At 36.2% G+C, this 27,359-nt stretch overlaps 4 protein-coding genes across 8 annotated transcripts in view; 3 read left to right on the top strand and 1 right to left on the bottom strand.

The window, feature by feature from the left end:
- Positions 1–10,708, top strand: part of LOC126920359 (neuroligin-4, X-linked) — a 261,080-nt gene extending 250,372 nt beyond the window's left edge. For 2 of the 3 annotated variants that reach the window (XM_050730589.1, XM_050730590.1), the window contains exons 11-14: positions 3,997–4,330; positions 4,680–4,943; positions 5,434–5,596; positions 6,668–10,708. In XM_050730589.1, the coding sequence (XP_050586546.1) occupies positions 3,997–4,330; positions 4,680–4,943; positions 5,434–5,596; positions 6,668–6,817 (911 nt within the window). In that variant the 3' untranslated portion in view covers positions 6,818–10,708. The remainder of the gene's footprint in view (positions 1–3,996; positions 4,331–4,679; positions 4,944–5,433; positions 5,597–6,667) is intronic. The other variant, XM_050730591.1, reaches the window with a different exon arrangement.
- An 827-nt stretch (positions 10,709–11,535) lies between these two features.
- On the top strand, positions 11,536–13,987 carry LOC126920371 (NPC intracellular cholesterol transporter 2 homolog a-like). 2 transcript variants are annotated; one of them, XM_050730611.1, is made up of 5 exons: positions 11,536–11,762; positions 11,837–11,976; positions 12,981–13,091; positions 13,180–13,364; positions 13,439–13,987. In XM_050730611.1, the coding sequence occupies exons 2-5, from the start codon at positions 11,892–11,894 to the stop codon at positions 13,520–13,522; spliced, it is 465 nt and encodes a 154-aa protein (XP_050586568.1). In that variant the 5' UTR covers positions 11,536–11,762; positions 11,837–11,891; the 3' UTR covers positions 13,523–13,987. The 2 variants fall into 2 exon arrangements, with proteins under 2 accessions (XP_050586568.1, XP_050586567.1); XM_050730610.1 differs by having other exon boundaries at positions 11,536–11,976.
- LOC126920366 (serine/threonine/tyrosine-interacting protein-like) lies at positions 13,734–15,571 on the bottom strand. 2 transcript variants are annotated; one of them, XM_050730602.1, is made up of 5 exons: positions 15,405–15,571; positions 14,937–15,038; positions 14,711–14,862; positions 14,428–14,616; positions 13,734–14,354 (listed from the first exon to the last, which is right to left on the bottom strand). In XM_050730602.1, exons 1-5 carry the CDS (start codon positions 15,420–15,422, stop codon positions 14,153–14,155), a joined length of 663 nt encoding a protein of 220 aa, XP_050586559.1. In that variant the 5' UTR covers positions 15,423–15,571; the 3' UTR covers positions 13,734–14,152. The 2 variants fall into 2 exon arrangements, with proteins under 2 accessions (XP_050586559.1, XP_050586560.1); XM_050730603.1 differs by having other exon boundaries at positions 15,348–15,560.
- Positions 15,572–23,106: 7,535 nt separating this feature from the next.
- On the top strand, positions 23,107–26,301 carry LOC126920372 (uncharacterized). Its single transcript, XM_050730612.1, has 3 exons — positions 23,107–23,487; positions 23,689–23,748; positions 25,350–26,301. Exons 1-3 carry the CDS (start codon positions 23,476–23,478, stop codon positions 25,572–25,574), a joined length of 297 nt encoding a protein of 98 aa, XP_050586569.1. The 5' UTR covers positions 23,107–23,475; the 3' UTR covers positions 25,575–26,301.
- Positions 26,302–27,359: the final 1,058 nt, after the last annotated feature.

Below are 27,359 nucleotides of genomic sequence, written 5' to 3' on the forward strand. Positions count from 1 at the left end.
GTGCCACAGCACAGAGAAATCAGCAAGTCTGAGTCGAACTTGGAGAATATCACAGAATGCCATGTTCCATATGCGGTGGAGCGTGGAAAATGTGTCGAGAGACAATCCAGAGTATCCGAAGGAGGTCGCTGAACGGATCGAAATTCGATGAATCGGCTGATGGGAAATGAGAGAAAGAAAGCGTCAAAACGTTTTCACGTGATGGTGAAAATGTGCGCAAATTCATTTCCTGCTTTTCTTCTTCTACCTCGTACTACACGGGTTTCCATGCTCTCGTGATAAGTTCGATACTATTAGAGGAACGGAAATCCTCGCATGAAAGCGTTTGCCATTCCCGATCTACGGAACTCGTTGTCAAACATTCCGAGGATACGGAATGGTCGGTCTCGTGACTACCCATACAGAGAGACCGATTTCTAGAAGCTCTCGCGCGGCCAGAATTTCTGACACCGCATACATCAATATTTAAGTGCGGTTAGCACGTTCGATTTGCAATAAATCACATTAAACTTATCTCAAGTATTCGAATCGCGGTGCTTTCCAGGTAACACGTAGTTCCGCTCTTTAGAGAACGCTCCTAGCAACTTGAGAAAAAAGAATCTTATGCATAAAACTACTAATACGAATTCTGATATTCAACAATATTCACGTAAACTTTGAATAATCTTGAAATGTTCATGGAGGAACCTGGTAATAATCTTGCAATTATCTAAGTGTGTCACCGAATAATCTTGACCTATCGTTAAATGAGCATGCATATGTTTGTAGGAACACACGAGTCAACAGTAGCATATTATTATGCCTTGGAATACCAACGTTGTTTTGGTTTGTTAAGTTCCAAGGTAAACAAACTCCGAACAAAACATTATCGCCGTTATTTGTAATCATCAACCAGAGTTACATTTGCACTTTTTATAATACCAACGGTTGATACAAATAGACGAACGTGCTCTCTAGGACAGTCATTATAGCGAATCAATATAGCGAGTCATACAATCGAATAGCGATCGTAGAGTTGAACAGTAGCATTGAGCGAGCGACGATCACGACCGGCACATATATACTATCTTTATACTTGTACTGAAAGTGATTTTAATATAATCGACTATTACAATTTTATCACTCGTCTGCTTAATAAATCAACCAACACGTTTAGTAATAATATCCACCTCATGTTTTTAAGAGGTTTCAAAGATTAAGCGCTTAGACTTTAGAGCGATAGAAACCTTCACGGTGAATCATTACATTAATCATGAGGCATCCTATCCTATAACCAGAAACAACTGTCAAGGTCTCGTAAGAAATCAAGCGTAGAGAGAAAATCGTATCGTAAACCATCTCTAGCATACAGATGTCATAAATCGAATCGATTTACAGCTTCTTCGAGTCGTAACGACACACACAATTCGAACAGCCGTAGAGTACACGGAACAAAAATGAATTTTATCGGTGATCAGACGCGCACGATTCGAACGAAACGTCCAGTCGTTCGTTATCACTCGGGAACAGTCAACTGTATCGGATGATAACCTGTGGAAAAAGAAGCGCCGCGTCGTCGCTCTCGTGAAAGCACGCGAATTTCTCGCGACAAATCCGAAATATTCACGAGACCGTGAATCTCAATTTTCAAACGACCACAGTTGTTGCGTCATGTGAAAAAATCCAAGAAGATTAATTATCAGTCGAATTCACCATTCAACGAATTTCGTCGCTATCGTGTTTTGCTTTGAGTCACCTGCGAACGAATTTTATCGTAGCTGACATTGATATTTCAACGATGCTTTGTTTCTTTGTAGAATAGATTTTGCTCGATAGACAAGCGCGAGTTTCATTTTCACATATTTCTACCATCCAATATCCCGTGTGAAAGGGCCAAATTTCGAGCCACGTGTCGCAAACTACACGGCATTAAGCTCAAAGAAATTCATTTTTCCTATCCCGCGTCTAGTGGATTGCCAGGATGATCCAGACTTCTAAGTATCAAGCATCTTGACGCGTGCAATACCGGAAATCGAATGTCACGGAGAAACGCGGAGCAACAACTACACCCAATATTATTTCTCGCATCTGTTTCTGGCTTCTCCGTGCTAAGCGAACTCGTCCCATTTGGCATGCAACTACGTTTGTAACTTAAACAGCTTAATAACAGTAAATTCTTTTGTACGCGGAATCTAATTTGAAATTGCCAATTGCCCATGGAGATTTAAGTCATATCGCTCGATGGAGGCGTATCCAGTTAAAAACACATAAAATTACGTGCGTATAAAACGTAGTATAAAAACGTAGTGGATTGTCGTATTAATTCGATCAAGCGTCGAATAAAACGGAGGAATCACATTAGTCTTTGTTTGATTGCATTTCCGTTGGACAGACGGGATTATTCTAGCTTAGCACGTGGATAAATTTTCAATTGAGTTTAATCCATTTTGCTTGCGTTAATAATTTATTTTCGCGTTTAATTGGGACCGAAACTTCGCATATGTTCTTTCACCGTTGCGAGGATACGTTTGATAATTCAACGAGACGCGCCATGGAAACGCATTGTAATAGCAGTAATTCAGGAAGGAGCATCAAGTTCATTTATACGAGTGAAAATATAAAAATAAGTTCCCGGAATTCCTAAAAATTTTCTATTATCATTTTAGCGAATAATATATAACATAGAAATTCGTATGCAAGTAGAGAATTATTTTCATTAATTTCATTGTTTTATGCGCGTACGCTGTCACACGCCGGTCGTTCTGTCGTTCGCGACAATGACAAATTCGTCGGTCATGTTCCGCTTTAATTACTCGCACTTCTGCTTTGAACCGTCCTTTCCGCAAAAAATCGAATCTAATTAACGTTTTCCCGACGCCGATCGCAATTTCATCAGGCTCTATCCGTAACCTTTCTAGCAATTTCCAAATTTCCGGCTGATACCACGCGTCCCCATTTGACCATGACACCTGGCATATGTCCGTGTCCAGCCGTTGGAGGATCGAATAACGATTCAATCTTTCGACACTGTCCACCGTCACAGAGAATCGGCAACGGAACCACGACAACTACTATACAACCGCTCGTATCCAGGACATCAAAAGCAGATGCGAATTCGAAATCTAACAAATCTGTCGTACCTACACCACAGTTCTCGCCGTATAGAACGATAGAATTATTTAGCTAGTCGTGTACATTTCAACATCTTGAAATCTTTGAATTTTTCTTTTTAATCCAGCCAATTTTCGTGACATAGCAAAACCATTGGAGTATGCTAAATTATACGAAGGCATTGCTTCATCTCCGAGTTGAGAAGTAGGATTTTTAAGCGAAGAAACGTTCTTTACTTATATTAACGGGGAGGAAGAAAAAAGAAAAGCAGAGCAGAAAGGAACTCTTCAACTCTGACACGCCCGGTTGAAATGTCTTTATATTCGAATGAAATTTTCACGAAACTCGTACGCGGTTTTGCCAGCATTCACAAGGTTGGAACTAAAATCTTTTCTTGAAAAGCGCTTCTCATTGAACCGATAATTTCGACTGTAACGTATAGAATAGAAGAGCTTCTCGTAGAAGAAATCTTCATTGCTAGTCGGAGATTTCAGAATGTTAAATACAACGAAAGCAATAAAGATTTCGATCAGATGATTTCTAAAACTTTTTTAATAAAGCACGCTTTATGAAGCGTGCCGATGCTCGTTTTGCGCGCCGTTAATGGCATTGTACACAGGAAGTCTTTCAAAACTGTTTAAAGGACCATCAGTACAACTAACTCATAAGCGTCATTCATATTTTATCAGCCATCGAACTGATGGAGAGATATTAGCCCTTAAAATATAAAAGTAAACAATAAATCCCAGGATCTGTTGCTATTAAAAGCGATACGACGAAAAAAAAAATGAATTACGAGGAAAAGAAACAATTGATTTCTTTAATGGAAAAGATTCTACTTCCTATCTATTTTTACTCGTAAAAACTTTTCATAATTATTCATAAAAATCTATGCTATTTTTTCAGGTATGAGGCCAAAGATGAAGAATCATTACAGAGCTCATCAGCTGTCTGTTTGGCTTCGCCTCGTTCCGGAACTCCATCGAGCTGGAATGGAAGATGTGGATTCCAGGCACAATCTATTTCGTGGACACTCGGACCCTAGCTTGTACGATGGCTCTGTGAGACCGGATCCTCTGAGCAGGATCAGCGAAGAATTCAGAAGGAAGAACATCACCACCGAACCACCAACCACCACAGACTACAATGCTGCCACGTGTGTTAGCTACATTCAGAGTACGAATTTGCAGAATGTTCATAACGCCAGTACAGACACTCTGGCCAGCCTGGATGCAGCTGGGTGCGTAATAAGCAATTTCAACGTAATGAAAACATTAATAAAGTACCTTGCTGTGCTACTCCTTGTCTTTGTATCTTTGGAACATTGTCTATGCATTTGCTAAACCGGATAGCCAGAATTCCTCAATTATAAAAGCATGTCTTTCTTATTTTTACCAGCTACTATAAAACAGCTGCTTCTCTAGTTGAGAAAAATTTCTCGGCTCGTTTTCTTCTGAGACTTCAGAACTAATGTTAACTATGCGTGATTTCTTTATCAAAAGAGAGTAATCAAGTTCTAAGTGCGAATAAGATGGATATAATGAAATCTGGTTGAATAATAAAAAATAAATAATTTATTCTTTCTATAGGTACACTGCATACTCTACAGCATTGAGCGTGACAATCGCGATCGGATGCAGTTTACTGATTTTGAACGTGATGATTTTTGCGGGAGTTTACTATCAAAGAGACAAAACAAAACTCGAGGTAAAAAGCCTTCAGCAGGAACAAATGTTAAATCAACAGTGCGGACCACGAGGTTTCTCCGAGCTCAAACAACCGCCTCCGCCGCATTCTCATTTCCCCGGAAGCACTCAAGTTATCGTCGATGTCGAGAACGAAATGCTGAGAAGGTATAGTTTCTTTTAAAGCTTTGTAACATCGATTTTTCTCGCTAACTGCAAATATATTCACAAAACAGAGTCCAAAAGTACGAAATTGTACCAAAGTTAATTTAGTTCTAACCAGATGGTGTAAATGAAATTATTAAAGACACAATGTAGGAGATCAATGAAAAGGTGGTCATAAATTCGTTAATGATATTTCCCCTAATACTCATATAAGCTTCCTAATGTTAAACAATACTCTCACTATCCCTTGTTTACAATAGTTTGTAATCAAATCAGAAATTATACCATCCATCATTTTATCGTCATTTCATCTTGTAAATAAGCTTCTCATACCACCCTTTCGTATTTATATCATCGATGGCCACCTTTTCCCCCAATACACCCTATTGCATGATTCTTGTTCGACGTTAATGTAGCGACGCATTCAGCTGACCAATAATTACGTATAATCCGTAACTGTTACGAAGCTCGTAACGATCGATCGTCGTTCCAGGAACGTTATGAAAGGCCCTCCGAACGATCCCAACACGCTTCTCCAACAGGGCCAGGGAACTCACACGTTGCCTCATCAACACCATTATCAAAAGCAACATCAGCAACAGCATGCCACTCTTCCCCGAGCTTCCGTCATACAGGACATGAATGCACAAACCCAAGTGAGAGTCAGTCATTTTACTCCAACGTTTGCGTATCGCAATTAGATAGAGGAATGGAGTCTCATAAAATTCCATCGTCAATCAAAAATTCCATACCTCTCCTTGTTTTTGTATTAATCTCTTTTTATTACTCTATTGGATTCCATTTATTTCATTTGTACACCGTTCCCAAAAATTGCCCTACTCATGTGCGAAATTTCTCTTCAAACGAGATAAAACCCTTCTTGCACCATAATCAAGACAATCTAGACGTCGCATCGTACAATATTTAAACACGATGTCCTGAAAAAAACGTAGAGGATATACTACAAACGGAATATCTCGTAATATCCATCAACCAAAAACAGCGAGTTTGTTCATGACATTAAGATCGAGGACCTCTGTACTCACCATGTTGATTTAAGAAACTTCCGCTGTTTTAACGAGCTACGGCCTTTGGAAGCTCCATTCATAATCTTATTAAGGAGCTTTTAAAACTGCTAAAGTCTGACCAGGTGAAATTTACAACGGGGAAGCTTCTTCTTGACGTTCCACGGCGCGGTGATTATTTTGACGGCGGATGGTACCATCCCTTTTATCCTGTTAGCGAATTTCCGTAGATTTGGTGGAGATGACGACGACGACAAACTTCATTAAAACGAATCTCAAACTTTCGTCTTTTTCCTTCATACTTATTTCGATTTTCGTTTCTTTTTTCGCCGAAAATTTCAATTTCCCTTGGAAAGTTCTAGAACCTTCCTGAAAGACACGCTGCGAATTAACGAAGCGAAATTTCCTGACGTTCTCACACAGGTGACAATCGAATTAAAAATTAGTTCGACATACAAAATGTGGCGTTTTTCTTTTACAGTACATCGCACCATCTTTTGGTCTTTCATGCTCGATAATTAAGTTGCTCCGCTAAATCGCTTTATTTCCTAAGAAAATATCAAAATGATCCTTTCGTTTTTACCGTGCAAATTACCTAAACTTACAAATATTCCACGTATAAAATATTGGTTAGACTCAATCGTCTAGCAACAATAAAAAGTATTTAAATTTCTCCTTTCTAACGGTATTTTGAAATTTTAGGGTCCACCAAACGGATCCATACATCTGACAGTACCAAGAGCCCCACCACCCCCCCGAGCAAAGAGTCCTCCCGAGAACCAGCCCCTGTTGCAGAATGCCACCGTATCGAGTCGTGTGTCCCAAGCTACGATGAGTGAGATGAGAGTGTGATGTTTGGACCCCCCTCCGAAACCAGTCGTGCCGGACGTTCTCACGGCATCGACGTTGCTCTAAATAACATCAAAAATACAGCGTCTCGTCAATGCCAGTCAAGTTCTATCCTATGAATTCAAAATACTCGAAACAACACTCTGAGGAAAAATTCTTTTAGGAATATTCCATCGAAATTCCAGCGAACAAAGCTCGACTGGTACCTGGCCTGAAAACTTGTACCGTTTTCCATTTCCATCGTCCAGTTGACGACGACGCGCTACAAAAACCAACGGAGGGGGGCAGTAAATGCAGCTTTTTCTTGAAATTAAAGGAACATTCGAAGAATATAGGGAAGAGAAGAATCCGGTATTCGTCGACGAAGAAGAGTTAAAGGTACTCGTGAAATTTGAAGAAAGAAAATGCAGCTTCGTGGGAATTTTCGAGGAACTAATTCAAACGATGAAATTGTGACAAGATTAAGAGACTGAAGTTTATCGAAAGTTTTATAAGGACATTTATATAGGAACTGCAAGATAAGGTGCGAATAGGGGAAATTCGAAACTGAATTTTATCGAGTAGATTTCTCTTTAAATTCCTTTAGACGAACGAAATGAAAAGAAAAATCTTGAATCGTGTGTTTCGACGGATACCAGAACCTTATCGTGATTGAGAATGATAGATAAATCATGAGTATAATGGAAATTTCCGATACCCAAAGATCATGAAAATAAGATTGACGACTTTCTTTTTATGATTGATCGTACTTCAATCAAAGAAGAAGGAATCGTTCCATAATGAAATCAAATGAGTACATTCAGCTAGCTAGTCAGTAATAATGAATTCTACGTATTACGAGAGGAGAGAGACGCTCAAAGCAGAAATCGATCATGGAGGCTCGTGTATAAAACGCTATCCACTACGATGTTAGATGTTCCTTGTATATATTTAATGAAATAAAAAGACAAAAAAGTGAATTTATACCATAAGTGAAAGCCAAACATGTTTACTACTTTCTAAGAAGACATGTACTCGTGTCCCGTACAGTTTGATCGTCCGTTTCAATCGTTTTCCCATTCTTTTCCCCATTTTATTCTTCCTACAATTGACTGTAAACGTTACAAAATGTAAGTGTGCGAGATCATTAGCGCTCAAATCATCATTGTAAAAAATGCGTTCGACGACGAATCGACTCGATTTTGCTTTTGATTGATCAAAGAATTTCTAAATACGATATTATTGTAAAGTATGGAAATACTACGGATTAATCGAACGTTAAATTAATTCGAATTTCTGTCTTTGATTTAAGATAACAGATACCTTATTGACACATACGACACAATGGGCCGTCCATCTTTTGCTATTATAATCTCTGAGATATTTCATTTCAATATTAATATCATCGATTAAAATTATACGAATTTTAAGTATCATAATTTATATACCATAGTACAAGGAGATTATCGTTAAGCATCAATTTTTATAAAATTTCGTAAAGAGATATATGGAAAAGCGGACAGTATTGAACAACCGAAATCACCACACTACCATTAAATGCTTCAAGTACAAAGTTCTTCATAACAACGTTTTTAATTTAATATGTATATGAAAATAATATTGAAAAATCAAAAGAGATCGCCGTTCCTTCGGTTCAAGCACAAAAATGGAATTGAAATATCTGGATTGATATAACGAATTCTCTTTCGTCAATCAAAAGCTTCGATCGTCAATGAACAATATCGTTCAACCTCGTCCCATTAATTATTGTAATACAGTAATTCGAAACGATTCCATTTCACGAAAGAAAAACAAACTGACTGAGCGACGCTTTCGAAACATGCCGTTCCGACGATGAACGTTTGTGAAATGGAGTGTGGGTAATTACCATCTTTTTTACGCTTTTGGTAACATTGAGAAATCTTTCAGAGAAAAGATTTCGTTTCACCTGAATTACCACGTATACTATTGACAAAAAAAAAAGAAAAGAAAAGAAAAGATACAGAAAGCGAAGGGAAATTGAATGAAAAATGATCACGTGAAAAAGGCTCGATTTACATCTATTCAAATTTTAATTACCTAGTTACGATATAGAGAAAAATATTGTTATTTTCTTATTTAGAAAGAAGATTTAAGAAATGATTCGTTATTAGGATACGGCAATCTAGCTTTGAAGAAAATTGAAACAATTTCTCTCATTCCATGGTAATTCGATTACAGTTCGAGCTATGTTCGAATGTGATATTTCATCCAGCGTCTCATAATCAGAGAAGCCATCGCATAACATTTAATTACAACATGGCTAAGTCGGTAGAGCAAATCAAGCTGTACAGTAGAGGTAATCACAGGTAACTAAATCGCTAATGTAAATCGGGCCGTATAGTTTACGAAACTACGAATCGACATGCGTGTTAAACTATACGTTATGAAAGTGGATGTAATTAAAGATCCCTAGAATGCTAAATCATTAAAAGAGAAAAAAATCACAAAAGAAATTAGTCGATTCGTATTGGATTCAAAGTGTACGTGATGTTTTTGTAAAAATAAAGAAATACGTATAGATGTAACATAAAAATTAACATCACTGTTATCGTGTATAACACACTGCCACTGGACACGTAAATTCACGTAAAAAAAGAATTTCGTCGGTCGGTTCGAATAAAAGAGACTGTTACTTCAATGTGACTTGATTCTTTGAAGCACCATTTTACCCTAATCATCTATTTTTCATTGTTCTAAATGCTCAAAATTCAATATCATGCGACGAGTGTATCATATAGACGTTATTGTAAAATTATAAAAAAGAAACTAAAAAACTTTCTTAAGTAATTTGTTAATAAATTTTTGTCGATCCGTTATAACCAACCAAAAAATAAATTTTTGAATATAAAACTCTAATCTGTACTAATATGTAAGCAACTTTTATTATACTTACTGATTCACCGTTAGATACATTTTTCGATGCCATAATTAGTAAATGTTATACAGTTTTCAATAACACCTCACTTTATGCAACGTAAGAACATTCAAAGAATATGCTTCAAAGAGTTAACCACTGAACAGAATTTAACACTTTCACTGTTGTCAACCAATCAAGCTGTCCTTAATCAAATCAAAAGCGAAATTATATATTTATTTCTATTACTATTTATACGACAAATGGAATCAAAATTTGCGAAACATTTTTAAATGTTCAAATCACGAACATTACCCAGGCACCCAGTGAACGCGTTAAAGGAAGTTTCTATGGTTAAGCCACTTAGAATCTTGTTTTTATGGAACCACCACATGAAGGCCGAGCTTAAAGAAAAGAGTACGTGTTAATATGAAAAAAAGAAAATCAAAGTTTTTTGTACATACAATTAAGCAATTAAAATAAAATAAATCGAAGGATGTGTACGATGTTCTTGCCAAGTTGTATGATACGATTGAAAAATTTATCGGTCATTTTCAGCATCATCGTGAATGAATAGAAACAGGAAATAGAGGTCATTATACCGAATAAAGTCTTTTTTAAGATGACTTGCGGAATTTCGTGAAAAAGTTACGTAATAAATATCATTAAGTATGGACAATCCGAATATAAGACTAAAGAAGAAGCGAGTAATACTAGACTTAATTAAGAAGAAACCATGATCGGTAATGGAAAGAATAACAACGGGAAGAGATAGTGAGCTGGTTAAGCAGATGTTTAAGGAAATTTAAATAACATATATTAAATACACATATTATGGATTGTAATGAATTTATTATGGCGAACATTATTATATTTATGTGATTTTTAGCTGGCCTCGCGTTCTATCGAAAAATGCCTGAAACAGATCTTTCGGTCGAAGGCAAGGCTGTCTGTTATGTTTAACGTTTCTGTTATCAAATTGTAAATATATAACAAAATACATGGTGATATTAATTGTATGTGTTAAATGTTTTTCCCAGAAGTTATACGCGTTTTATTCAAATCTTGTTAATTTTTAATGAGTTAACGTAATGGGAACTTTTAAATGTAGTTTTTAACGTTTTTCATTGAAATAAATTACAGTCAAGAAATATTACATGAAAAAATTGTTCCTTGTTTTCTGTTTGACTGGGTCAACATTAGCATTGACTAAATATAGGATAGACTTGACATTATACGAGATTTAGTATCTCACATTCTGAAATACCGACCTTGAGAAAAATCAGACCGCTTCCATATGATAAAATATTCGCGACTGAGTTGAAAACTTATTAACAGTAGGTAATTTAGTACATGTACATACATATTTATCTACTGACGAGGATTTATCTCACGACTGAAGTTGGCAAGCGTCTTTATGTATATGTAGGCGTGCGTGCACGTTTTTTTCGCACATTGGACACGATACCTTTTGTCTTCGCAGACACACGGAGATGGCGCATCAGGGTTTCTTGGCCCCAACATTGCCCTACATAGATAGTAAGCGTCTTTATCATTTCCGTGTCACTCCGTTACCGATTTAACATAAAATAAAGTTGCCATTAGTTGTGATTGGAATTAATATTAATTATGAAATATAAAATAAGGACAGAATATTTTATTACCGCGCATCCGAACTCGTCTTCGTACAAATTATTCCCATACGAATTCAGTTTCGAGAATTCAGTTCATTCAACCAGTATCATATATATAATTCTTTCCGTTTGCAATTGTGCGTATTATATCCTCAAATATTATTAATACTATAGATGAGTACCTTCCTTTTCAATTCCATTTATTATTATCTTTTCTATAGTTAAATAACAATTTAGTACTAATATATCGAATAAGATCTCTTTGCTCAGATTTCTAATTAAATGCCAGTACCAAACTTCAATGCAGTATGCAAAGTACAAATCGTAAGGATTAAATGTGGTACATCTACATATACATATATCTAAAATTGTTCCCGATAAAATTGTATACCACACTTATCATTAGACGTAGGTGGTAGTAATTTGATGCGTAAGATATGTACGTAATGTAAGAACAGCGTGAGCGACGTGATGTCTGCTGAGAATAGCAGGCTAATGTTTGTTTCGATATAGAGCTTCGTACAACGTACAACGAGTTTAATAGCTGTGCGGACTCCAAACGAACAACATGTATCGAAGGATTGCTGTAATTCTTGTCCTTTGTTACCTGAGTTTCTCACCAACTTGTCAAGCCATCGATATCGATGATTGTGGTAAGTTTCGATTTCATTACTTTTAATTATGAATATTTTTCCCCGATAAGAAGTACAGTATTGCGACAAAGGAAGAACGTAGAAGTTACAAACACTAGTATTTCTGTTTTTCACAAATTAAAATAACATCTTGTTGATAACGTGCTGTATATAATTAGCTTTGTTGTGCTGTATCGGTTATCAGTAACATATAAAAAAGAACTGAAGGAAAACATGATCGTTATAACAAATCAATTGAATATACATTTCAATATTATTCGTCGATTACCTTATCAATATTATAAAGTATTTTATAAGTACGTTCTGTACAATTGAAATTGTCGTTTATTTTAATAATAAAACTATTTTTTCTGTAGCGATATAGATACAGTATTTGAATAAATAATCAATAAACAAAACATACGCACACAATCATGATTGATAATCGATAAGATTTCTTTGTTTCGATCATTTTTATTATGAAGATAATTCAAATAAGTTCAGAAATCATGTCTTAAATATTTTATCATTTAAATTTCATGGTCCAAAACCGTGCTGATCTTGTGATATATTATAATTACATTTCAGTTTCATTTTTATTCACGTTAAGGACGATTTAATAAAACTGCAAGTTTAAGTCACTAACGGCAGTTTTCTTACAATTTAGAATTACCACAAATAAATGTAGAATTATTTCATTTTAAGAAAACACACTTTACTGAATAGAATACCACTTAATTATCGGTTAAGTAGCATATAATTGATGTAATAACATATGATCGTAAAAATGGCGGAAATTCTTGTCTCAGAAATTCAAAGTCATGAGGCTACAACTTCTCTATAATTGTCAATGTGAAACTTTGTTTACATAAACGGTGTACATATGACTAATCATAATAAATAAAACTATCAACATAGATTCGGATACGTGTATAAATATGAGCAAACGACTCTCGTTCAAAACAGTGTAAGAATATGTTAATGAGATGATAACAATTATTGATAACACAATTTTCTTCATACAGGCTCGAAAGTGGGAAAATTTACGTCTGTAACTCTGGATTGTGATATGAATAAATCTGTATGTGATTTAATACCAAATACAAATGTATCAATTAATATCGATTTTACAATTGGTTAGTATATTCACATAAAATGTCTATTTCTTTTTGTCTGTTTGCTTCCAAACACAAAACGGTTAAAATATTAAACATAATTTTGCAGATAAAGATGTTTCAAAAGTTAATGCAGTTGTGCATGGTATTGTGATGGATGTTCCTATACCTTTTCCATTGCCAAATGCAGATGCTTGTCAAGCTCCTGATTCTGGCATTAAATGTCCCTTAAAGAAGGGTGATGCCACATTTCGCTATAAAAATACGTTACTGGTGCTAAAATCCTATCCAAAGGTACTACAGAGTTTATTAAGCTATATTTACTGTAAATACATTATTGGTCAATTCTATAAATCATTAAATTACAGGTCAGTGTTACTGTAAAGTGGCAACTCAAAGATGAGAACAATGAAGATATTATTTGCATATTAATTCCAGCACGAATCAAATAGGTAATATTAATCCAGAATCTATTGTAATTCTAGTTTTAAAGAAAATATACACATTATAAAAGTTGTATGAAATATATATAAAATATAAGAGTAAAACATTTAATTTTATATATTTTGTAATTTGAATTATCTTAATATACATGATAAAAAGAAGTTTTATACAACTTTTATTGAAATTAGAACATTGGCAACGTAAAAATATAATAACATATTGTAGCAACAAAAAGCAAATGTATATTTTTTAAATACATAATGTGCTACAAACTTAAATGCCAAATAAATAAAAAGTAAGGTTAGTAGTGGGGATTTATGTTAAGCAAATTGTTTAAAACCTGTGTGTTGTTATAAATTAGTTTAAAAAGAAAAATGTTTAAATCTGTAATATTTCGTTTGTCTAGATAAATAATTGTTTTATCTAATACAAAGATAATCATATTGCAATAAATTTTTAATTTCTATGTATTATATTAGAAATTAAATAATATGACTCCTGATTTTATTAGATACCCATATGTTTAGGTATTTTTCAAAACGCGACGAAGTAAAAAAACGTTACTTTTGATGAAGCTTTTTTTTTTTATTTAATTTAGAGTATGTCTTTTGGTAATTTTAGCATTTACTAAAAAAGCATCAACTGTCCATTCTATCACATTTATCCTCTGTTTTTTCAGTATCCATTTGATGGATAGTTCTTTTGATTCTTTGTGTCAATAAATTATGTCTTGATGTTTGCTGTGCTTGATAGATTGGTTCATATTCTCTCAGTTGTGCCATGAAACCTTCATTAGGACTTATACAAAACCTTCTTTGTTGTACAATCGCATATGCACGTCTAAAAAGATCATACTCTTTCAATAATTTTTTTAATATCAAAGACGAACAGAAAAAGAAAAATAGGAATTTACGTTTGGGAGAGTCCATATTTTTCCATAAGATATGCTAAAACTAATGCTGCAGATCTTGATATTCCAGCATTACCATGTACTAAAACTCGACCTCCAGAGTTTAAAGCTTCATCAATAAATGTTCTTACCTTGTGAAAATGTTGAATAATATTTTCTGTTGCTGTATCGGCAATATTCAAAACAAGATACCTGTGACATTGGTATGAATTATTTTGACATATTAATCATTTCCGAAACAATTTTACTAATTAATTACTTATATTAAGTCATAAATGTTACATACTTAAATTTATCTGGAAAATTGGGCTTTATAAAATTTGCTTCTATGTCTTGCCTAACACATATTATATGTGTTATGCCAGATTGTAATAAAGATGGTAATTGTGATTTGATAGCTGCGCTATATGGCCCAAGATATAACCCAGGTACCACTTCCTAATGTAGAGTAACTATTAATTTAAACTATATATTTTTTATGTATCTTTTGATAATATTTACACTTGATATACCTGCATATCCCTTCTCATTGTATATGTCCATTCATTTGATTTTTCTGTTTTAGCATAAAAAGGTATGCTTGAAAATTCGTCAAATCCATCTTTATTGGCTTCCTATAAAATACTCTTTCTTCAGTCTCTTATAGTTAATTGTTATAGCTCACAACATATAAGGTATTGCAAGAAGGTAAGTTTATCAATAAATAAAAATCCAAACTACTACAAGCGAGATTTATTTTTAATAATAGTAACAGAAATGTCAAATGCAAAAATATAAACAAGAAATATACATAAAACACAACATAATCTCAACATTAGCTTTACCAGCTCGCACAAAAAATGATAAAACATAAAAATGACAAAAGTTGCATATTTGAAAATATACAAGAAGAAAAAATGTCAGTAATAAATAATATAACCTACAATTCAAAGAATGCATTTTTTTTTAACAATTTAAAATCGATATTACAAGGCGTATACCTCATCCTGAGACAACATAGCACTAATTTTGCTCACTTAAACGTGTAAAAATTTCGACTGTAGATTAGAAAAGAAGAAATATGATATGCTCTTTCCCGCGATCTCGATATTGTTTCCTGAAGCGGTGGCCATTTGTAATATAGTGAGCTACTAAGACGTCCTCTAGTGTAGAATATCCAAATTATATTACATTTCTATATCTCTTTTTACTGTTAGAAAATTTAAGAAGAATGTATTGCAAAGTAGTAGATGCTATACTATATAAAATAAGTTGCAAGTAAATAAAATAATCATTCTTTTGTCTTAAGAAAATTCAAAGAAATTATTTAGTTGATGTTGATTGCCGGAAATAGAAAAATTAATTTTATCTACGCTTCTTTGTAAATGTTGAATTGTTGTATGATTTTGTAGGAATTAATTTTATACTAAATCTATATAAAAATTTGTATATATTGTCTTATTATACTATTTAGGGAAAATTTAATGATACTTTCTAAAAATGGCGCAAGTTTGATTTTTAATAAAGTATTATTAATCATAATCTGTTTTTTTGTACGTTATAATACTATTAGTTATCTTATTCATCAGTTTATCATTTTTATATGTTACAATTCTAACAATTATTGTAATATGAGATAAGCTTAGTACCGTTCTACAGGAACAAGTGCAATATGTGAGGAATTATTTTTTAATTTTAAGATATGTATTACGATAAGAGTTTGGAGGAAATTAGATTAAAATCGCTTCAGAAATATCGCAACTACAATATCGTTAGCCGAATTGCGTAGCAGAAAGATTTCCCGTTCTACAAAGAAAAAGGAAACGGTATGCTTTCGGCCACGAACACGAGCTGGGCAACGCAATTTAGTTACGAACTGTTTAATACAAGATTTTACGAGGCACCGATTCCCTGTTGCGGTAACCTGCGCGTATTTTCTTCCGGGACGTAATACAATTTTCTATAACTATCGCCACGCTTTCGCGATGAAAGTCTATGCATGTAGCGGCATCAGTTCGCAATTCTGTGTGCGTGCTTGATACGCGTTTTACCGGAACACTTGATAGATTTCATAGACGCGCCGGTGCCCGTGCTTCCGTGGAAAATAGCTATTTGCGCGAACTGTTACGTTAACCAAGTGCGTAAATTTTGATCAGCAGATCTTCGCCTTTCGCAGCCTGACTGATCATTATTTCGTAACGCGCTGGTCATGAATTATAATTGATGTAACGAATAGTAGTCGGTGACTATATACATGCTTTAATTTAATGTCTTGGGCCATTCTTACCATGAAATCGGAAGCGTTCAACATGATCATTGTCTCCCTATAAGATATTACATTGCAGACTCATTCTATCGTAGATTCTTAAAACTTTAAGCATTAATTATGGCAATGAAATCTTTAAAAGATGGCTGTCAGAGTAAATTAGGGGTAATTTTCGTAGGATGCAAATCCACTTGTTGGTTTTCTTATTTCTGTGACTATAAGACTGAACATTGACAGCGTTAAACATGCAGAGTTGAAAGATGCTTGGAGTTGCTTGAATGCTTGGAAAGTTGATAGGATACACGAAGCAATTGCTCGAGGCGTTGATATAACGAAATATGTTAACGTAACATGAATTCCTTGGTTGCTCCTTTGTACATTGTAGTTTCTTGTAGATAATAAATTGTAGAGACAACTTGACCTTGATCTGTTGAAGAATGGTGCCATTCTACGGATATCTATCGTTTATCGTTACAGCGCAGTGCGGAATTACGCTGATAGAATCCACTTTGTTATGGTCACGCAACATTAGAAGATTTAATTGTCGATGAACTATAAATAGGAAAAACAAATTATGTGCACAGGATAATAGTTTCCATAATATGGGAAGATATTGCGAAACATTAGGTGCTTAATTTCCCAAATAAGCAAATGCTGTTTTCCTTAATGTACTTCAGTGTTTCCATCGCTTTCCAGTCGAGAATTATGAAATTTATACAACTTTCGCCTTCGTTTCGTTCTCTTTTTCAACGAAAAATTACGATGTTTCAGGCTATAATACTAGCATACGTTATACAAGTGAATTTCAAACTCTTTTTGGTCCAGAATCCAGAATCACAAGATACTTTAAAATATCTCTTCTCGCCTAACATCACGTTACACTAAATAGGGGTTGTTAGATCTTTGCTCTCCTCGGCAACATGGTTGCCGCCACCGTGGTCCGTATAATTAAATAATTAAGCAGGCAACTGCCGACGGCGTAGTCCTGCTGCATGGAAGTTTACTTTCTAAGCTTGTTGGCGTGTTGAGCGCTCGCAGATATGGGAATCCGTGTTGCCCTCAGGGCATCAGCACCGAGATTGTTGCAATCACTAGCCATGGCTCGCGAATCTGGAGCACTAGGCATGCGTTGGACACACAGAACCATCGATCACCATGCGTAATAAATTTGACTTCCCGATGGTGAGATGTCATTTATATTTTTCGTTTTCGTCATTCTTCCCTTTGAGATTAACTTTGGGTCATTTGCACGTGAACGCACCAAAAGAATCCTAAAATTGTTTTCTCTCACAGAAATTTTCACACAACGAATAGTACCGATTCACCATTTTTCTTTCTTGTGAGATACTCACACGGATCTATTGGTTCACTCGGTACGTGCCCCCCTTCCTCCCCTCTCGAGGCTCTGTTCTATATAATTGCCTAGGAATGTAGAGAAATTAGGAATAATGTTTTGCTATTCCTTGAATTCCGTTCAGTCTCAAGTTGCCCAATAATTATATTACTTTTCATGTCAATGAAACTGGGCAATTGTATTATTACGATTCTAATCGCGAATTTTCCTTGGTAGATATTCAATTTCATTATTATCAACTTGAAATAAATTATCTTTTCCTTCTTCTTTCTCCTCTTTTAATTCTTTCAATTCAAAGCTATTAGAACTCTATAAGCGACTTAACTGCTCCACCGTTTTTCTCGTCTATTCTAGGAAAAACAAGTCTTATTATTTCGAGAACCAATCCGGCAAGTCCTAATTGTCAGGTCACCCGGTACGTTGCCCCTTCGGCAATGTCCACTTTGCGAACGTCAAGAAACGCGATCACCGAAGCAACAAGAAATCACATTCTGCCATTCGTCGATCGGGAGCGATCGAGGTTCACGAGGACAAATTCAGCAATCCACCGAGAAGAAAAATGCACCGAGGGAATGTATTAGAAACGACCACCTTAACTCTCAGTATTACGATCTATCCAACTGCTGCTATCGCGTCACGTATGCATCGTGTCATGATGATTTATCGCGTCCCGTTCTTCCGGTGAAAGAAGACAAGTATTTTCATAAGTATTTTCACTTTGTAGCAGATGCAACAGATTACCAATATTCGCTTACTCTTCCTGGCATAAGAAATTTGTTATCGTTTTCGTTATGTACACGATTAAATTGCGGAGAGTACCCAACAGTACAAACAATTTATTACAGACCCAAACATAGCCATGAAAGATTAACGCATTTATGTTTTATACGACGTGTTAACGATAATAAACTACGGTGTATTATTTATTCGTAGACGTTAAGTGTACATTTAGCACATTTATAATCGAGCATGTACACAATTTGTCTCGTGCAAATCAATTTGTTAACGAGTCTCGTGATATGATTTAAATTATATGTATATATATGCAACTTTTAGCTTATGCAAATTTCCCTAGGTTCCGATTTCAACGCGTTTCTCGGTCCGTCGTACGGTTATTGCTTATCGTTCGATTTCATCACTGCTCTCTAATTGTTGCAGCGAAGTTTAAAAAGCATTCACTTTGGCAAGAAGTTCCGAACAAATTGATATTTCACGTATTCAGGGGAGGAGAAGTTAGCACGAATTTCTATCGCTCGCCACGATCGAAGTATGATTCACCTTTTCCAATCGCCTCGTCCGGTGAGAACGTACAATTTAGAAAAAGCGTGCCGCGCACTGCGTTTTGTGTAACTTTGCTACTGAAGAAGAAAAGTTTAGATACGGTGTAAGAGCCCAAAGTCTTTTTGCCTTTTAAGCAGAGATGTCGAAGATTATAATTCGTTTTCTTAATTTAAAGAAACGTAACTACGGTTAATTACGTCGCATCAGTCGTTAATCATACGAGGGAATTAATTGAATAGAATACTAACAATGTAAACAGTGTAACTTGCTATACTACTCGCATTTTCTTAATAATCATCAATCTAACTTGTGCAACTTCTGTTGTGATTACGTCTTAAATTACAATTCAGACGGTAAGATTAATAACCAGCGCAGCAATTTTTAAGTAAATAGATATAATCTGAACAGCAAACGTCTGAATCGCTTTAATTTCTCTGACTCATAATCTGTAGCGGTCGAGCGAGTTTATCTGTAACAGAGTGGATTGCTTAATTCGTTGGCGCACGGAGCTTCCTCGATGGTTCGGTTTCCCCGTGTACCGGTGACCGGCGTTGCTGAACCGCTAATCACGACGTTAGATCGTTTTTCGTGATTCGACTACAACACTATGGAAAACTTGAGACGTATTTCGGATTTCTGTCCGCTCGACGGAGCGTGAATTTTTTCGAGCAGGCGTTTCTTTTCGCGCTATTGTATGGCTCTACAAAGAAAAGAAAATTAATTAACGAATTACAATTAAGTTTTTGTAAATGGAAGACTTACTTGGAGACAATTGGTATCTTATACGCCGATTTAGTTTGCAGATAATTTTAGAATTCTGGAGGACATCGACTGAGTAAACGAAGTCTCTAATAAAACGTAACTGCATAAACGATCGTGTTACGCTAGTCTGGCTCATTAGCAAGTAATTGAGCTCGATCCACTCGATCTGCACTAGTGGTATATTCATTTTCGATGTGGTGTTGCTCGTGGCATAGCCTTTGTAAACCAGAAAAAGCTGTTACTTAATTTCCCTTTGAAATAGATCAGGAAACGAAGCATAACGATGCCTTCAATCATTCAGAGAATTTATCATGGGAATTGATACATTTATCTAAGTCCTAGATCCAATACAAATTCTCAATATTTCTTAATGATATTCAAGTTTGATAGAAATCGAACAGAGAAAATGGCGAGATGTACGTTGGAGAAATTTGTTGGAAAATACGAAAGAGAAGAGATATAAATAAAATAATCATTGTTCCTGCAAAGTTTTCAAGCTTGATATTGATATATTGATATTATACGTTCATGGAATCGTAAACCACAGCGTCCAAATGCTTCATCTTTAGTCAAAATTAAATCGGGACAGTCGCCAAAAGATAACGGGTATCGTTAAACTTTCCAGATTCTCTAAGCGCTTCTACGAGCACGCTAACGTCCGTGCAGGGTTGTCTTTAGTCTCTGCAGCGGCACACGTTCAGAAACAACGAATGTAATACGCAGAAATTGCGTAAAAGTTCGACTGGCGACTGGTAGACGGTCGGCCGTTCCCGCGTGATTGCCAATCGATCGAAAAAAAATATTTTCCAGGGACGATTAGCGTACGGAAACTTAAACAGATTCACACAGAAACTCGTATCCCAACACGAAACATATTTAACGAAGTATACCCCTGTTAGCCGGTGATTTTATTCTACGAATACTTTGTTGCACTTTATACCTGAGTAGATGTTGCATTTCATGTTTAACCAAGTTGTTTCTGGCCAGGCTTTGATTCGTTTATCTTAAATTAACACAGTTTATATTCAATGCGCCAATCTGCTAACAATAAATGAAGCCTGAGAATCGTGTCTTATTCCTGAGTAACGCACGCCTTATTGCGAGCAAAAGGTTGGAAAACTTCATTATCAATGTACTCGAGACGTAATAATTGCTGCTACGAGCAATCCGTTCTAGCTGGCTTTTTGTTTAAAAATCTTTTTTCTCTGTAACAATCAAAATTATTCACTTTAATAGCTTAAATTATTCCTTTTTTTTTTTCTTCTTAAATGTTCATCGTTATCGTAAGAAACGTTTAGTCGAGTTGGAATTCTGTCGGGAATCTTCAGTGATCAACGCACGGGTCAAAACGTTTTCCAGCTTGGCGAAAGATTGCCCAACTGTCCAGCGCACTCCCATCTAAAGGGCGGCCAGTTTTCTCGATAAGGAAATCGAGCAGGCCAAAGGTATTGAGAAAAGTCGCTTTAGAGAAACCATGCCAAGGTGGAAACTTCGTGAAACGTTGCAACCTTCGTGTCTGAAGATCACATAGGAGAATGTTCGCGAGTTTTAAGGTTGACATCTTCGGTAAAATACATGTGGTTTAGCTTTTTGTCCATCGTTTCGAAAATACATCAGATCGATAGAATGACGAGTATCGCGAGTATATTGTGGTAGTATAACATAGAAAATAAGTAAGAGATCTTAAGTTACGAAAGAAATGGCGGGGAGGGGGGTCTTTTTACTTCGAGAAAGATGAAGGATTCAGCATAAAATGTTAATGGATCATTTTTTCTTAGAATAGATACAATTTAAACAATATAAACGCACAACCAAGAACTAGATGCATTTACGACTTTACTTGGACTCCAGTGGCTTGTTACGTTACAGAAAGTTGGCGTTTACACCGCTTACGAAATTGGCGAGTCGTAAAATCCAACCTATTAGCGACGCGAGGAATAATTGGGATAAATAGGGTGGGAGAGATGAAAATTGAAACAGAATTTTACTTTGTCTCGCTGCCCATATTATTTCCAGTTACAATTGCATAATATTCTGTCGATCAAAAAGGTATAGAAAGAATTTCGCTTTGCCGTAATAGTAGATCGATTTAGCAATAGTAACGATTCTCTTCTTTCCACGATTTTATATTAATATTCGATCGTAACGCTTGATACCTGCGATCAAGAATAGATTCAAATTTTAAAATGCTTTAGACTTTTACTATTTTATGTATCGTACAAAGTTGCGTCATTGCGCCTTACATTGTTTGTATGCGCCAATACAGGCATCACAGAATTATGATCAATGACTAATTGTTGCTTACTCAACTTTACAACACTGAGCACTTCGATTTTCTTTTTCGTGGCCGAATTTAATTCAGCGTGGCGTGTTAGAAAAACACGTGACAGAATTTAACTTTGCGTTGGTATGTCTGCTATAAACTAAGAACGATAAAACGACTATGCACCTTCTCGTTTTTCCGATTCATCTTAAATCTTTTTCATTGCTGGCGTACATATAATGATTTTTTACTTGACCCAACTGAGTTTTTCGCGAAAACAACGTAATGCTGAGCAGTGAAACCATAAAGCCACTGTTGCTTTCTTGCGACAACTATCACATTGTTAGGTACCGATAATAAATTCATATCGTTGGAAGGTATCGATGCACGTCGATGAGGAGAATGAATGTGCGAGGAAGAGGTAAAATTTTAGCGGAAAATTTCATAAAGTACTCGACGAAGCCTGGTTGTAATTCGTGTTACGTCAATTTAGCCGGAAGTCGTGCTTAATTTTTCGTTGTGCAATTCTGTCTATCGCCATCGCTGTTTCGAGATGATTGACATGACATTGTAATATGTACACACATGATATGGCGAAACTCTATCAAGATTTAAAAGATGACAATATAAATTATTACGTTTCTTTTTCTATAAATATTCCCTTCAAAGTACGTAGATAAGTAACGCAGGATGACTAATTAATAAATTGAAGAAATGATAATTCATAATCGTAGAAGGGCAGCTATACGAAATCACGATGAGTGTTTCGCATGATCTAAGATCTCGTTTTTTTCTCTCCATCGACTAATGTACGTACCGTCGTTCTACAGCGAATCAGGTCAATCTTACGTGGACATTTCGATTTTTTCCAAAAGCTTTCTCTAGTAAGGACACGGAATTAAAATCTTCTAGGGTGTCATCGCAGTTGACGGAAGTGGAACGTATCTGCGATCAGTGGAGCACCGAATAAGGGGTCTGAAAGGGTCGATCGCTATTGGTGAAAGGGGTCTGTATGCAATGCAATCGTTGTACCCCCGCCTCATCTTAGTTCCCTGGGCCTGGGCAGGGCACCGCTATAAAAGCATACCGCGTCGCCCCTCAGATACGTAGTGTTTCCCGTGTACTGCACAAGAAAAATCGCCTACAATGAAGTTCGTTGTAAGTTTCTACCAGTTACGAACGAGTCTCTCATTGTATGTCTAAGACTCGTACTTCATCCATTTTGCGCCATCTTAATTTTGAACTTAAACTTTGCCTCTGCTCAGAGGGTGTTCATATTCTCTAACTTTAGTTCTCTAAGTATATAAGACGTTATTCGATTTCGATAGAAATATTGAGTTAATTTTTTTGTAATTGCAGATTGTTCTCTTCGCCGTTATGGCCGTCGCCAGTGCCTACCCTGGATACATTCATGCACCGGTAAGTGAAGAAATTTCTGGAAACTGTTAATCCGACTGAGAATTTGTAAATCGAAGTATGGTACTGCACGTTCTGAAATAATCTTCTAATAATTTGTTACGTTTAATGCTAGAAAATGTTCTATACTGTTGGCTCGGATTATTAAAACGTAACACTTTCCTAAAAGGTTCAACACCTTAATCTTCTCCTTAACATTTTGAGATAAGCAACTTTTACGAATACTGTCTTCCAACCATTACTATCAGGACAGTGTTCGATAACGAAATAGTTAGTAGTCATCTTACCTCTACGATTTTAACATTTTTCTTAACTCAACGACGTTAATGTTACTGGACGAAACTTGGGCCGTGATCGATCCAAGTCAAGAAAAAATCCTTCAACGATCACGTCATTGAATTAACGTATTCTCTTCAGCACCTATTCTCACGTTTCTTTCTTTTCGTTCATTTACTGGTAATCTAATCTCCCGGAGACTTTTGTTCGTTCGTACGATGCATTTTCCAGCATCGATCTTCGTTAACCGAGAAATTGGACTTGCTCGGTGGAAAGTAACCAAACGTAACCAAGTTTCCATATCGAGGTTTGAATAGTAGATAAATTGAAACGAAATCCTGATTTTTGAAACACATAGGTGTCACAACCATGGCCAGCACCTGAAGCTTGGCCAGCACCTGCACCATGGCCAGCACCTTCGTACGTTAAGGTCGCTCAACCTTCGTATGTTAAGGTTGCTGCAGCACCGTTAGTCAAGGTATCTGCGCCTCAGGTAACGATAGAGATACTATAAGATTAATATCATGTTGGAAGTTAACACAAGTTAGTAGGAGAAACTCTTCGTTGAACGTGTAACATCTCAACAGTATTACACATAACTTACATGTATTTAATTCCGTTCTAAGCTACTTTCACAAACATCACTTCTACCATTCACCTGGAAGTATCGATAATTTTGGAATACCTTATCAGTCTTAACAGAAACCCTTCACTTTGTGTTTCGCAAGTTCATTCTCAGAATCAGTCTGCGTAGACTACTTTCCTTCATCATCATAATTTCTGACTAGCTTGACCATTCGATCGAAATTACTACCGCATCATCGATAACTTCTCATTTTCCACGTCTAATGGATCGTTTAAAGCAGACTGCTAGTTACGAGTCACGTAACTTAGCTTTCCAGTCAATCAGGGAACGTAATCGGATCTTGGTCGTCCAATTTAATTATTCGTTACTCAATGGATCTATAAACTTTGTAACGAAACTGCAGTTGAACTACAATACTAACAAGTGATTCGTAACCCCTTATGCAACTGTTCCTCGTAACGAGTCGCTCGAATTCACTGTTGCTGATTTTCTACTCGCTCCAGTTCTTACATCCATGGCAATCATGGACGCGTTTAATGACTTCCATGTTTCTTAAACATTTATTATTTATCCATAATTCATTAAAAATCGGTTACTCGATATTATGTGCTAACTTTTTCTCCAGTAAACAAAAGACCGGAAAAGAAAATATTTCCTGAAGGGAAATCTTCGTGGTAGAAATTTCTAATAGAATTTATACATTTATTAGATAATCGATTAACAACCGAAAAAATTCCCACAGGTTCATGCTCCGGAAGTGCACCAAGTGCTCCAGATCCCGCAACAAGCGTCGATTCCGGCCCCACACCCCCAACCCCTTAACATTAAAATCCCACATGTTCAGACTGTGAAGATCCCATACCACGGACCTAAGATCGTCCAACCACATCTCATCGGCGTTGAATCGTACGTGGAGCCCCAAATCAAAGTCGTCAAGGCTCCCGTCTCCCATCACCCCTGGGATTAAATTTCCGCATGGCACCAACTGAACTCGCTGGTCCAGGGTGATCCATCCTGGATGAGCCGTCCTGAGGTGCATCTGGAGTAGCGACGCTTTATAAACAACGATAACCATGGCCAACATCGAAATTGTCCTGGTGGGAAAGAAGCTTGAGACGATATACATTTGAAGCATCCACGTCGATGGTAGTCACAGCAACGCACGAGTTCTTCATCCTAGGGGAACTAGCTCTCCAAGATCGATCGAACTGTATTCATTCGGGACAAGGGGAGTCAGAAAACTAATCAGTATTATCCAGCGATTAATCACGGACGAAGAACATCGAGCTTGCAGATCGTTCGAAGATCATGAAAATCGACGCCCTCAGGATCGGCGAGCGTTTTGGACCACCCGAAGACCTCAGACCAGGCACCCAATCTTAAAAAAAGTTTACTTATTTTTATCCTCATAGAGCAACCACACGATACACGATTACACGAGCGCAGCGATTTTCTTACAGACTCACTTCCTGTATCTGCCCTTTCCTTGTTAACTTTACCTTTTGTTTCTGGACGCGTCGAAATTCTTGTGCGGCATGTGATATTGAAGAAGACATCACGACATCGGAGCCTTCACTGTATATTTTCTTCTCTTCTTTCCGCCTACCACCCATCCCTTCCCCTACCATACTTTTGCAACAACACTTTTATTTATTTTCTAATAAAAGTTAATTTTTATGTCTTGTGATAAAAAATCTGCTGTTATCTTTTTCATTCGTTTATTTCCCCTTCCTCTATATTTAACTTTACTAAGTTCTTTACTAATAGAAGGTTAAAGCTGTTTTTATCTATATCTTCACAGTTTCAATGTTTTTTCTCCTATTTTAGTACATTAGTATTATCAGTGTATGATAACAAGCGGTCTTAAGCCTGGCGCATGAACGCGACCCGGAAGCTTCATGATACAAATCAATCTAATGTCGCCAGGGTAACGACTCGTCCAAACAAAAACGTTCAACCTGCTACTATTATTTTCACAGTGTATCGTGTCAGAAGACCAGCAAGTCAGATAGTTCAGACCGATCGATCGTATCAACTTTCAAAATTTGAACAGAAGTTTTTTTAATTAGTTATGCAAGACTTTGCCATGCTGTCTTTATCTCATCATAATAATCTTTGAAAGAGATTCGAATAAAGATAAAAAATACTAAATCTTGTTTCTGAATCTCTGTTTAGAATAAATGAAAGCGTGTTGTTTATTCGTACACGAATTTCTTGAAAATAATCGCTATGATAATTTCGGCAATTTCTTCAGTTTACAGCCTTCTTACACGCTTCTGACAGCTAAAAAGCGCTCAAGAGACTGCACCGTAAGAATTACGCAACGAGAAAGCGCCACGAATCGTAAATCGTTCTAATTCGATGCAGCAGTCGCGGGTCAAAAAGAAAGAGGAAGGACATGAAACACGATCGTTAGAACGTTTCGGATCTAATAAAATTCATCGCAGAATTTCGTGAGTTCTGCATCGCGAAATTCGCAGCAAGCGCAAATTATCATTCATCAAGTCGATCTTTAATCCCGATTTCTATGCCGATTTAAATCGGAAAGTTGTACAGGAGAAATTTTCTGACTATTATCATATACAACATTTTCGCATAAGCGAATCGGAAAAGAGCTTGGTCACGTAGCAATACTGTGCTATTGAGTTACAATGCTCTCTCATTTCCGTATATATCGATCATGAGTGTTCCATCGATCTTTGTGTTGTAGTCTGTATTTCACTGCGTTACGTAAATGACATGGCACTCGTAA

The sequence above is a fragment of the Bombus affinis genome, chromosome 9 (assembly GCF_024516045.1).
Source record: "Bombus affinis isolate iyBomAffi1 chromosome 9, iyBomAffi1.2, whole genome shotgun sequence".
Classification (NCBI taxonomy): Eukaryota; Metazoa; Arthropoda; class Insecta; order Hymenoptera; family Apidae; genus Bombus; species Bombus affinis.

Coding starts and splice junctions, on each gene's coding strand:
- LOC126920372 (XM_050730612.1), top strand. Junction 23,749..25,349: donor CTGGATACATTCATGCACCG/GTAAGTGAAGAA, acceptor AAATTCCCACAG/GTTCATGCTCCGGAAGTGCA.
- LOC126920371 (XM_050730610.1), top strand. CDS start 11,892: ATGTATCGAAGGATTGCTGTAATTCTTGTCCTTTGTTACCTGAGTTTC. Junction 11,977..12,980: donor CATCGATATCGATGATTGTG/GTAAGTTTCGAT, acceptor TTCTTCATACAG/GCTCGAAAGTGGGAAAATTT. Junction 13,092..13,179: donor TAATATCGATTTTACAATTG/GTTAGTATATTC, acceptor ATAATTTTGCAG/ATAAAGATGTTTCAAAAGTT.
- LOC126920366 (XM_050730602.1), bottom strand. Junction 14,617..14,710: donor AATTTTCCAGATAAATTTAA/GTATGTAACATT, acceptor CCAATGTCACAG/GTATCTTGTTTTGAATATTG. Junction 14,355..14,427: donor AAATATGGACTCTCCCAAAC/GTAAATTCCTAT, acceptor TGATCTTTTTAG/ACGTGCATATGCGATTGTAC.